At 44.4% G+C, this 13,889-nt stretch overlaps 1 protein-coding gene across 2 annotated transcripts in view; it reads left to right on the forward strand.

The window, feature by feature from the left end:
• The window catches only part of CEP290 (centrosomal protein 290), a 1,500,249-nt gene that overhangs the window by 878,192 nt on the left and 608,168 nt on the right, over window positions 1-13,889 (forward strand). For both annotated transcript variants that reach the window (XM_078678872.1, XM_078678869.1), the window contains exon 34: window positions 4,951-5,217. In XM_078678872.1, the coding sequence (XP_078534998.1) occupies window positions 4,951-5,217 (267 nt within the window). The remainder of the gene's footprint in view (window positions 1-4,950; window positions 5,218-13,889) is intronic.

Here is a 13,889-nt window from a genome sequence, read left to right on the forward strand (position 1 = left end):
TGTCTGACATGCTGAGCTTGGCCCCTCTGATCTTTTGGCTAAAAACGTGGATGAACGAAGAACTCTCATTAAATCATAAGATCATGTCTGACGTTCTGTCCCTGGACAAATCTAATAAGATCCCCTGGTTGGCCTATCTGGCTAAGGCATTTTCAGACCTGGGACGCCCGGAGCTTTTTTCCTCCCCCGAGAACATCAAGGTACATGACATCGATTTTGTAAAAAAGTCCTTTATGGGAAGGCAGGAAGCATGCCGTGAAGAATGTGAACTGGCGAAACCGTCAGTGAGGGAACATTGCCTACTTGTTAACTCATTTTCACTAGCACCTTACCTTGGTTTTGTTACAATTCCCTTCCATAGGTTCCTTTTAACTAAGTTTAGATTTAATTTGTTACATTTTTATTTAGGTTCTTTTAAAAGTTGGCAGAAGCCGGAACTAGCCTTGCCCTGTAGCTGCGACCAGTTTTCTGTACAAGATGCAATGCATTTTGTCATGTTTTGTGGGAAGTATTCAGAGCCAAGAAAAAAAAACTTGTTGCCCATTCTTAAAGAGGCAGGCTTCACTCAAGTGAGACCGGCCCTGCTCTTTTTACAATTACTGCCCAATCCCCACATTACTTTTTGTATAGCTAATTTTCTGGTAGCCGCTTCAAGGGTAAAAGCTGTCTGCCTAGATTCGCCTTAAAGTAAATGTTTTACTATTTATACTCATTTTTTAATGTAATACTTTTTAACTGTTTGTAATACTCCTTAAATTGCCTATTTGTATTTAGAAAAAGGAAAAAAACAAACCTTGTATGAAATGTTTTTAATTTTTTCCCCTCTTTGTATGGCTTTTAAATAAGTCGAATAAAGATATTCTGACTGACAAAAAAAAAAAAAAACTAATACCTCTATCAGGTGTGTGTTAGATCAGGCAGATACAGTAGCTCGGGCAGTGAACATTAGTGTATTACTCCGTAGACATGCTTGGTTAAGGATTTTAGGATTCAAGCATGAAGTAAAAGCCTCTATTCTTAATCACCTTTTTGATAAAGAACATCTTTTTGGCCCAGCTGTAGATGTATCACTAGAAAAGATGAAAAAAGATAGCGAAGTTGATAAGTCCATGGGAGCCTTGCAATCACCTTCTAACAGGGGTTCCTTTTGTCGTACATTTTATAGGGGCGGCTCCAAAACAGTATCTACAGAGAATCCCTCCTCATCCTACAAGGGCAACAATCCATTGCCCTCTTCAAGAGGTTATTTTAGAGGAGGATATAGCGGAAATAACGGCAAGGGAAGGGGCAGAGGCAATTCATCACAAACCTCCCCTGCAAACAACAAACAATGACTTATTTCCCATACCCCGATCATTCCACTTCTGTCGGGGATGCCTTTCACAATTTCTACCCATTTGGAATACGATTACATCAGACAAATGGGTTCTACAAATGATCCAATCTGGTTACTGCCTGGAGCTTACAAGCATTCCACCGAATATTCCTCCAAGGTCATTTCACAAGAACATCTCACTCTTCTAAAGCAAGAGGTTCTCTCCCTGTTGCAAAAGGGGGCAATAGAACCCGTCCCTTTACAATTCCAAGGAATAGTAGTGTACTCCCACTACTTTCTAATTCCCCAAAAAGACGGCTCTCTCAGGCCTATATTGGACCTCAGAGAAATACATCTATTCATTTAGTCGGACCACTTTCATATGGTAACACTCCAACAAGTGCTTCCTCTCCTTGAGCAAGGCAACTTGCTATCCACTCTGGATTTAAAGGACGCTTACTTTCATATTCCAATACACCCTGAGCACCGCAAATACCTCAGGTTTGTGGTAGCAGGTCAACATTATCAAATCAAAGTCCTTCCCTTCGGAGTGACAACCGCTCCCAGGGTTTTCACAAAGTGTTTGTCAGTAGTCACAGACCACCTGAGAAGACAAGAGGTTCCTGTCTTCCCATACTTAGATGACTGGCTCATAAAGGCCAGCTCACACAAAAGCTGTCTGCACCACACACAGAAAACTGTGCAACTCCTTCACCAACTGGGGTTTACACTAAATCAGACCAAATCCCATCTCCAACCATCCATGTCTCAAGACTATCTAGGAGCTACTATAGACACACAAAGAGCTCTAGCCTACGCAACTTCAGCCAGAATCAGAAATATTCAAAACCTATTGTTTCAATTCCAGCCTCAACACTCCCTACCAGCTCGAGTGTTCATGCAATTACTGAGAATGATGGGGTCTTGCCTTTTCATAATTCCCTATGCAAGACTTCAGATGCGTCCCCTACAGGAATGCTTAGCTCGTCAGTGGAACCAGGCCAAAGGTCAGTTATCAGATCTAGTGTTGGTAGAAGGCCACGCCCATCGCTCTCTGCAGTTGTGGAACACACAAAACCTTTTAAAAGGGCGGCCCTTCAGCGATCCAGTTCCACAGATAGTACAAACAGCAGACGCATCATTTACCGGTTAGGGAGCCCATCTCCAAACCCACAAAATTCAAGGCATGTGGAGCTCCCAACAAAAACCGCTTCATATAAATCATCTAGAACTACTAGCAATTTTTCTGGCATTGAAAGCATTTCAAATTCAACTAGTACGTAAGACTAAACTAATTCGTACAGACAACATGATAGCCATGTACTACATACAAAAACAGGGGGGGGCAAACTACCTCCAACTGTCCCACCTAACACGGGGCATCTGGAGATGGGCCCTTTGCCAAAAAATCTATCTCCTAGCAGAACACCTCCCAGGAGTGAACAATCAGATCGCAGATCTGCTAGGTCGTCAGACACAGCAAATCCACAAATGCGAACTGCATCCTCAAGTTCTCCTCCCATTCTTTCAGATGTGGGGCTTCCCAGACATAGACCTGTTTGCCACCCATCTAAACGCAAAATGCCCAAACTTCGCGTCCAGGTACCACACCCATTGTCCAAAGGCAAAGCACTGTGGATGAACTGGTCAGGGATATTTGCTTACGCTTTCCCACCTCTCCCACTCATTCCATTAGTGGTTCAGAAATTCAAACAAGCGTCCCTGACACTAATCCTAGTTGCTCCCTCATGGGCACGTTAGCCATGTTTCACAACCCTATTGGAACTCTTGGTAGTTCCTCATTGAAAACTACATCTTACACCCAGTCTCCTCACACAGAGCCATGGAGACATAAGACACCCAGACCCCTGTCAACTCAATCTGACGATCTGGCACCTGAAGTCCTAGAGTTTGGCTATCCTAATCTACCCCCAGACTGTATGAATATTATCAAAGAAGCTAGACGTCATACCACAAGAGCCTGCTATGCAGCTTAGTGGAAACGGTTTGTGATTTACTGTAACAACAACCACAGCAACCCTCTTGATGCTTCTGTACAAAACATTACATGCTATTTGTTACATCTACAATGTTCCAATTTAGCATACAAGTCCATATGTTTACATCTAGCTGCTATAGCCGCATATCTCCAAAATAGACAACATCTATCTCTTTTTAGAGTACTGTCATTAAAGCATTTATGGAGGGACTCAAAAGAGTTATTCCCCGAGATGTCCACCTGCTCCGGTGTGGAATCTCAGTATTGTTCTCACCAGACTAATGGATCCACCCTTTGAGCCATTGCACAGATATGAACTGCAATTTCTCACATGAAAAGTTGCTTTCCTCGTGGCTATTACAACACTCAGAAGAGTGGGTGAACTTCAGGCATTAACTATAGAAGAACCTTTTTTGCAAATGCATCAAAACAAAGTAATTCTTCGGATCAATCCTAAATTCCTTCCTAAAGTCATTTCTGCTTGTCATATTCATCAATCTGTTGAGTTGTCTGTGTTCTTCCATCTACCAGATTCAAAAGCAGAGCGTGCACTACACACATTAGGCGTCGAAAAAGCATTAAGTTATTACATTGAAAGGACAAAAGCTTTCTGTAACACAAATAGCTGTTTGTTACTTTTGCTCTACCACACAAGGGCAATCCCATATCAAAATCCGGTATTGCAAGGTGGATAGTCAAGTGCATTCAAATATGCTATGCGAAGGCTAAAAGAACTTTACCAGTTCCCCCTAGAGCACATTTAACACGCAAACAGGGGGCTTCTATGGCATTCCTAGGAAATATACCAATATTTGAAAATATGCAAAGCTGCAACTTGGTCTACACCTCACACATTCACAAAACATTATTCTGTGGATGTATTAGCAGCACAGCAAGCTAGAGTAGGCCAAGCAGTTTTACGTTCACTATTTCAGACTACTGCAACAGCTACAAGTCAGCCACCGCTTTGGGAGATAACTGCTATGTAGTCTATGCAAAAGCATATGATCGACAGCTAAAATTCCTCGAACGGAAAATGCTACTTACCCAGTATGCTTCTGTTCTTGGCATATAGAGCTGTAGAATCATATGCGCCCGTTCGCCTCCCCGGGTATCTATACCTGTTGCAGTAACATCTTACTTAGATACATGCATTCATGGACATCTCCCTCTTACTAACTCTATTATCACTCTCTGCGGAAGAACAATCTAACAATGTAGTCGATGCCCATGCGCACTATCGCCGAAAGGAGGAGTTACCTACCTCGTGACTGGAAAGACTTCTTCGAAGAAAAAAAAGTACAAAAATCCGGACCCAACACTAGATGGCGATCTATGCAAACGCATATGATTCTACAGCTCTATATGCCAAGAACAGCTGCATACTGGGTAAGTAGCATTTTCCTTATTAGTATTGTTATAATTATCGTTATTATTTTTGGTATTAGAATTGGTATTATTATTATTATTTTCATTATGTACAGGAGAAGCCAGGAAAAATGGAGCTTCCAAACTTTCAGCATTTAAGGGCTTAAAGATCAATTACATTTAGATTATTTAGTTGGAATTCAGCTGTTTCTAGAATAGGGTTCTATTGCTTTTCTACTAGAATTTAAAACCTACGTTTTTGTTGCAGAAATTGAAAGAAAAAAGTGATGCTTTGTGGAGAGCAGAACAAAATGTATTAGCCCGAGACAAAGTAATCAACGAGTTAAGGCTGAGATTGCCAGGTACAGCAGAACGGGAGAAGATACTAATGGAATTTGGTCATGTGGATCACGGTCAAGAACACCAACAGAACTTGAAGGTGGCTCATCAAACTATTGCAAATATGCAGGCAAGGTTAAATCAAAAAGAAGAAGTTTTGAAAAAGTACCAGCATCTTCTGACAAAAGCAAGAGAGGTGAGTAAAACTTGAATTCAATTTCTATTATGTATTTCAGATGTCACCTTAACAAAGGTGACTCAGCAAAGACTGCAAAATGCTCTGTCAAAAGGCAACTCCGGTCACATTTGACATTGTATTTTGATGTCACCAATGAGAACCACTCAATGGCAATATAGAACCATATTACACATGTGAGATATATACATATATATATCAGTTGCCAGTAGGTAGTTATAGTTAGGGCTTAATTTCTTTTGCTAATAACTTTGGCGCTGTTTGACAAATCTTCAGTACATTTTCAAAACTAGTTTGCCACTCACTTCAGCTGCTGACTGAAATGTTTTTGGGTGATTCGTCAGTCCCAAAACGCGCCTACCCCAGCAATTTCCCATAGGGAATTTGAACATGTCTACAGCTCAAACAGCTGAATTGCCCTAAATTTGGCAGAAAGCTAGCTCTTCTTCCAGAAAGAGCCCTATTTAGGTCTAGCCTATAGCGGCAGCGCGCATGTGCGAGGCATGCAGTAATGGAGTATGGCGTGGAAGCTCCGCCCACTCTCCGCCCATGTTTTTTTTTTGTTGAAACTTTTTATTGAAAATAAAAACAAGAAAACAGAATAACAAAACATGGCAAGGCATTACAATAGAATTGTGTCACCATTCGGCCCGAGGGGGGGGTACAAGCGTAAATCAGATATCGTTGCAAACAGTCAATCGGGGGGAGGGGGGGGGAAAGGAGACCAGAAGTATACAAAACATCTATAATCCTGCGGAGGAAACATCAGGTTGGGAGGAGGGCAAGTCAATATCACTTTCCGGTATGGGGGGAGCACATATTTCACCACGGTATGTGTTCCACTGAGTCCAGATTTTCCCCCATTTGCCTGGTGTGCCACGGGAAACATAAACCGTTTTTTCTCGAAACATGCACCAATCCATGTTTTGTTTCCACACTAGGACTGTCGGAGGCCTCTGGGCGCCCCATAGCTGGGCAATGTCACGCTTGGCGACCATGTTACCCAAGGTCGCCCAACGAAGCTGCGCCAGATTGTAATCATTCGGTTCCCAGACGTTCAGCAAGCATCTCCGCGCTTCAGGCATCAACCGTACACCCGTAACCTCACTCATTACCGCATGCACGCGATTCCAATAGTTCAACATGGCCGGACATTCCCAAATCATATGGAGGAATGTGGCCACCATGCCGCATCCACGTCTGCACAATCCATCCGTCGAGAAACCCATTCGCACCAGACGCGGACCAGTCACATACACCCTATGCAGAATTTTGAGTTGGACAAACCGAAGGCGTGCCGGGATAGCCACCTCCTTCGGGGAAGAAATCGCGGCCTGCCAATCTTCATCATCGAGCTCCAGACCATCACTGGTCCACAACCCTCAGAGGCCTTCCAATAAGTCAATCCTAGTATTAATCAGTTTTTTATAAATGAGCGAGATAGTGCTATCAGGGACATGCCCATCTAGTATCCTATCCTCAAGCGGGGATGCCTCCGGCACGTCCGAACCTCTGGGAAAAACAGACAAGATTGCGTGCCGGACTTGCGCATACCGAAAGGATTCCCTATCATTCAAGCCATATTCAACTTTCAATTCCTCAAAAGTTTTGACCCTACCCTTGATCCACACATCATCGACCCTGCTGATCCCTATCATGTCCCACCGATCGAATCCCTTCGATTGCCAAAGGGAGCCAAGTTTCTCCGAGGCATAGAGTGGAGTAGCTCGGGTCGGTCTGTCAGCCCATCCCGTGGCCGCCGTAGCCCGATACCACACCTGCACCGCTGTTTTAGTAGGACCTGTAAGAGATCCACCGGCTGACTTCGCGTATAAAGCCCTATTGTAATCGCCGCCGGGCAGCAACCATTTATCCATCGCAAAGGCCGGGTTTAGTGAAGGAGCATAGGTACCGTGGTTGATGGCCCCTAACTGAGAGGCCCAATAATAGCGACGGATATCTGGGAGTGCAATGCCGCCATCATACCAAGGGAGCGTGAGCTTCGAAAGGGCAATACGAGAACGGCCCCCCCATACCAACTGTCGCTGTAGACTTTCGATCTCCCGGAAATGCCCAGCTGGTACGACGTCAAGCGTGTTTTGAAGCGCATAAAGAATGCGGGGGAGCGACATCATCTTAAACAACGCCGCTCGTCCCAGGGGAGAGAGAGGGAGTCTGTTCCACGTTTCTATATCCGCCCGAAGACGTCGGAGAGGGGGCAACAAATTGCGCTCGTAACGAAGCGTAGGGTCTAGGGTAACAAAGATTCCCAGATATTTGAAGCCCTCGAGCACCACCGAAATAGGACATCCACGTGGCAAGAGGGGAGCATCGCCAGAAAGAACATAAACGCAAGATTTTGACCAATTGATGACTAGACCGGAATTTTTACTGAAAGAAGTCAAAACGTCGAAAAGGACGATCAACGACTTCCGGGGCGACGTAAGGTATAGGAGTATATCATCCGCGTACAGAGATACATGGTCTTCAAATTCCGGCGACCATCTAATACCCTTCAAGGATGGTTCCCATCTCAACCAAGCCGCCAATGGCTCCAAGGCAAGAGCAAACAGAAGTGGGGACAGAGGACAGCCCTGGCGCGTACCCCTACCAAGCGCAAAGGAGGCCGAAACACGCCCATTCACCACTACCTGGGCTAAAGGGCCGGCATAAAGCAGCTGCACCCAACGGATAAAGGCCGGCCCAAAACCAAATTTAGAAAGGACCGCCCAAAGATAAGACCACTCAAGCGTATCAAACGCCATAGTGGCGTCTAGAGACGCCAAGATGGCCGACTCCCGCAGAGTCCCGGCTCGCGCCAGGAATCCATGGAGGCGCCGAAGATTAAGTGCCGTATTGCGATGTGGTATGAAGCCGGATTGGGCCGGGTGAGCAAGATCTCCTATAACAGATATCAAACGAGTAGCAAGAACTTTGGCCAGGATCTTAGGTTCAACATTAATCAGGGAAATAGGTCTGAAGGATTCGCAGCGGTCATGCGGCTTTCCCTCCTTATGGATAACCACTATGGAGGCCAGCCTTTGATCAGGAGGAAGAGACCCTTTCTCTAGGGATTCCAAGAACATCGATCGCAAATACGGCGCCAGTACGTCGGGACGAAGTTTGTAAAGCTCGATGGGGAGTCCATTAGGGCCTGAGGCCTTCCCGGAGCGAATCGATCGGATAGCGGTCGCAATTTCATCAACCGTGAGCGGAGCTTCCAGCAGGTCCCGTTCCGGGTCAGACAAGCATGGCAGCGAGATATCGCGTAGAAGCAAGCGGGAGTCCTGCTCTGATCTATCGGACACAGGGGAGTACACTATTCGAAAATAATCGGCGAACCGCTCAACGATCCCAGCATGGTGAGTGATATTTTCACCATTCACATCAATTATAACAGGGATAACTCGACTCGCGCATTCTCTCCTATCCAACCAAGCAAGCAACTTCCCCGCCTTATCTCCCCCATCATACAGACGCCCCTGCTGTTCACGACCCATCTCTTTCGCAGCGTCAGTCACAAGTGCTCTATATTCATGCTGTTTTAGGTCTAACAAGTGCAGCTTCTCAGGGGAGGCTCCAGAATCCAACTCTCCCTCAAGGATGGTAAGTTCAGTCTCAAGACGGACAACCTCTTCTCGCTTACATCTCTTAACATTGCCAATCGATGAGAGGGCTTGTCCCCGAATAACAGTTTTATATGCTTCCCCCAAGGAGACAGAAGAGGACACCGAACCCACATTTTCAGCAAAGTAACGATCGATCGCTTTAAGCAATTCCACTCTAATCTTAGGATCACGGAGGTACCATGGGTTAATCGGGGCAATCCGACCTCCCAACCCCAGACGAGCGTTCACAACTAACCACAGCGGGGAGTGATCCGAAATACCCCTGGCAAGATGTTTCACCTGCCCTATGAGGGAAGCCTGGGAGGAGGGCATTAAAACATAATCTAATCTCGAGAGGCTGCCATGGGCCCCGGAGTGAAAGGTATACTGCTGGTGCCCTGGATGATGTAAACGCCAGCAATCGGTTAGCCCCATCGCCTCCAGAAAATCCCCCAGCCAGGATTGAGATTTAGCGAGGACACGGGGAGGGTAACGATCATACATTCCAGACACTACTGAGTTGAAATCCCCCCCTACTACAAGTACACCCTCAGGGACGCCCAGGATCACTTTTCCCAAATCTGCATAGGTTGTAGTTTGAAGGCCTGGGGGTATGTAAATCGAGAGTAAAGTAATCACCCTCCCTTCCCAGCGCCCTACAATAGCGGCATAACGCCCCCTATCAAGTATAACGTCATCAACAGCAAGGGGGAGGGAGGTCCGAACCAGAATGCCCACCCCTCTAGAGCCGGAAGTGAAACCCGAGTGGGCTATGAGACGGTATCCACGCCTATTCATGGCGTGGCACGTATTACCCAGCAAGTGCGTTTCTTGAAGCAAAACCACATCAGGAGACAAGCGTCGTAGCAACTGTAAAACCACCCCCCGTTTAATTCTGTCTCCCAACCCATTTACGTTCCAACACAGAATGCGTAGTCCCCTATCCCCCATCCCAGAGTCCACCCCAGGTCCCCCCCCACACCAGCCGCGACACTGCAACACAGGAGATCATCAGTACCATGCCTTGAATAAAACAAAAAACCCTAAACTTGAACCCCCAACCCCCCAAACCAACATCAAACCCCCCACCCCGCACCCCTGCGTGAGACTCAAAAGCCACCCCAACTTGCAGTGTGCCTGTCGCCCTATCATACAACTAATCTACGAAAAGAACCCCAGAGGAGGAAGATACACCCGACCCCCTCCCACACCCCATTAAGACAACATAGTAGCGGACAATAATGGCGTAGCATTAAACCACTGCCGAAAGTCAATACGTCGGTCCAGGAGCCGATTCACTCCCTATTCCTGCTCCATCAGGCCGCCCTCCGCTCCACCGGAGTGTTCCGAATGGTCAAATTGTTCCTGTCCAGGGGGCAACGAGTCCAACCAGTCACTAGCAGCTCCAGGATGGTCAAAGAAAAATGTTCTATCATTGTGAACCACACGCAGTCGAGCCGGGAAAAGCATGGCATATTTCATGGCTCTGTCTCTCATTCTCTTCTTCACCCCTTGAAATCCCAGTCGCTGCCTCTGAACCTGTTGGGTGAAGTCCGGATAGAAGCTGATCACGGCGTTTTCATATTTCGTAGGGCCCGATGTGCGGGACGCCTGCAGGATCGCATCTCTGTCACGAAAGTTAAAGATCCGCGCAATGATGGGGCGCGGAGAAGCTCCCAGCTTGGGCGGGCCACTCTGGATTCGGTGGGCCCGTTCCACTGCAAAAAACTTGCTCAGGCCCTTGGGCGCTAGGTGATTCAGGACAAGGTCCTCCACCAGTAGGTCTACCGCCGACAAGTCCGTCGTCTCCGGGACACCAACCAACCGGACGTTGTTCCGCCGTGCGCGGCCTTCAAAATCGTCCAAGCGTCGAGTGAGGTAGTCACGGGCAGATCGCAAATTACCGACCTCAGTCTGTAACTCAGAAACGTCGGCGATAAGACTGGATGTCTTCAGGTCAAGGGATTTGACCTTCTCGTTAGTCTTTCCGAGGTCTGCCCTGATCAGAGTAACATCTATAGCAACCGTGTCCAGCTTGTGAGTCAGGGCCTCATATTGTTGTCCCAACGTGGCCTTCATCCCAGCAATGGCGCCCATGACGTCTTTTAACGACGGTTCTTCATCCAACAGGGAGTCTTCCCCAAAGGTGGCCGGGGGTTTAGTTGCTCTATGAATAACAGGGGAAACCCATTAGACCAACCGGTACCTGGGTAAAGAAGACTAAATAAATATGAAACTGGTACCTTGGTTCTCGGTATAAATTCTAAATTGAAATAAGGAATAAAACTAAAATATTCCCTATTCAGTGTTTATATCACTATGACCACACTTTATCTATGTTTACCTTTTACAATCTCCTGTCTCGTCATGAACCACAACCACGCCTTAGACTATTACTGATTGATTTTTTATTTTTTATTTTATCAAAGTAAAGAGATTTTAAAATATTTCTTGTTTTCAATTCACACACAGTTGTATATACAAATAATTTTTACATATATACAATAGAAGCCCTTCATTTCCAAACTAGGATGTCACAATGAAAGAATAAACCGGACATTCCTATCGAGATCAAACAGAATAATGTGAGGAAAACAAATAGGTAAAACTTATTTCAACCAAATGTTTTTTTAGTTCCTCAACAAATTATTTAAATTAATCAAAAGTGTTTTTTATATATCTGTTGTCTCTTTACAGTCGACGCGTTTCAGCCAATCAATTCTGGCCTCTTCAGGACTAGGGCTATTCAAAATCCATCTATAAAAATAAAAATTGGAACAGACATCACCTATAGATCCCATAGACTAATAACATAGTTACCTATCTACATATATACATATCAACATTAGATTGAGCCTCATTTTTCTGGATATTACTCCTGTGAGCAAACTGACCATTGTGACACTCAATTGATTGATTAAATAAACGAGGGCATGTTTCTGATGACTAGATTCCTAATATACTCTATTCCAATAGTTTCCTGAGCTTCTACATCTTGTTATATTGTAAACAAAGTTATATTCTACAAGATGCAATTTTAGTTTTAGTTATTGCAAGGGCATTAAAATTTTAATTTTTACCGGGTTCTAGAGTCATCAGGGGCTGGAGGTAATTTTCAAGTTGTATCAGGACCTCTCTTTCCCACTGAGCTCGGATTATATCCAGAAAATGGAGATAGTTCGTGCACTGCCGGTGCTTAGGTGAAATGTATCTCCCTGTTACCTTTTCTACAGCATCTGGATAAAGAGGGCATAGAGAACCCCTGTTAATACATTATATCAATAGATCAATAGGCGTGTGTTCATAAGGCGCGCACTCAAACTACATGGGGAGCCCACTTACTTAGCTGTCACCTAGAACGCCTCTTCCTTTTGTTCGCTCGCGTTTGTTTACCGACACTCGGCCATGTATGATGCTCTCTTCCCGGGGTCTGTAAAATACAACATACCCCGCACTTGTCAGCCTCACGATATAACTGTGCAGCGCTGGCCAATATATAGAAGTTTTAAACGGCACTTACGTTTTTATGTTTCTCTTTCTTTCTAGTGAAAAGTCGCTCTGCTGACTCTGTTGGAGATTCCCCGCCTCTATATGTAGGCGACATGGACAAGAGACTACCTATTCCGGGTTCGTTGTAAAAAAGGAAAACGGACTGCTATACTTCCTGGCTCAAAGAGTAGCCACAAACGAGGGACTATTCTCTATTACAGAGACATTGCCCGATGCCTGCCCTTAATAAGATGCCCGAAGCTGACATAGAACTCGAGCTATATGTTCTATAAACTAACTAGCTGACCAAATTAATACAGTCAAACGACTATATTTGGACAAAGTTTCTTTTTTTTAAAAATAGAGCTTATTATTAGTAATATTGCGCCCTTAGTGTTAGTAATTCTAGTGTCACAAATGATTTCATATTTACAATCTTTTGAGGTCAGTCGCTCCTCACAATCTAAATGATGTTTTCATTATTTTATTCTTTAGTAGTATCATTGCATGTTACATCAAGGAACAGAACTACAGTGTATTACACTTCAAATTCATTTCATCTTTACAGTAAGGACCAGATTTCGTCTTTTTCATTTAACCCTGTGATTGCTGTTTTATATTTTTCAATCATTCTCGCTTCCAATCTATTCAGTTTGGATTCAGTCTCCTCTGGTCTAGTTTTATCTAGTACACAAAGTACTGACCAGGTTATGTCTTCCTCTGAGTGACGATGAGTTTCAAAATGTTGTACTAAAGGAGCCCCTGAAGTTTTACATTTGATGCGTGACTTGTGTTGCAGGATGCGTTTCTTGACCAACTGGGTGGTTTGCCCAATATAAGTCTTTTTGCAAGGGCAAGTAACACAATAAATTGTGTTTCTTGTGTTGCAATTAGAAAAACTTCTTTGTTGGTGCATAGATCCATTAATCTCAATTTCTTTTGAGTCAGATGTCAAAGTACAGGCCACACAATTTAAACACCTATAATGGCCAATTATAGGGGGTAATTTCAACATTCCTCTTAAATCCGTTATTTTTTTGTCTTCTTTTCTCTCTGCTCTCACAAGCATTTGTCTTATATTTTTGCCCTTTTTAAAGGCGAATAGTGGTTTTTCGATTCCTAGATGTTCTATGATTTTCCAGTGTTTCTGGATAATCTTTTTGATTTTATGAACTTTTGGGTCAAATGTCAAGACGCATGTTAAAGGTGACTCTTTTTCTGTTATTTTTGGTGTTAATAAATTTTCTCTTGGCGTAAACCACGCTCTTTTTAGAGCATTTTTTACTAACCTCCTTGGATAACCTCTGTTAACCAATTTTTCTTTCAGGAGTTCTGCACTCGCAAAATAATCCTCTTTCTTGCTGGAATTTCTTTTTATTCTTAAAAATTGGCCATACGGCAAATTTTCTTTTAAAGTTCTGGGATGGCAGCTGGTGAAGTGTAATAATGTATTACGATCTGTCGGTTTAGTGAACAAGCTAACTTCAAGTTCTCCATCGTCAGCCTGTACATAAACATCTAGAAAGTTCAATTTCTTTTGGTGGTACGCCATAGTGAAGTTAAATTCAGCTGTGC

This window comes from Lissotriton helveticus, chromosome 1_1, assembly GCF_964261635.1.
Source record: "Lissotriton helveticus chromosome 1_1, aLisHel1.1, whole genome shotgun sequence".
In the NCBI taxonomy this organism is placed as follows: domain Eukaryota; kingdom Metazoa; phylum Chordata; class Amphibia; order Caudata; family Salamandridae; genus Lissotriton; species Lissotriton helveticus.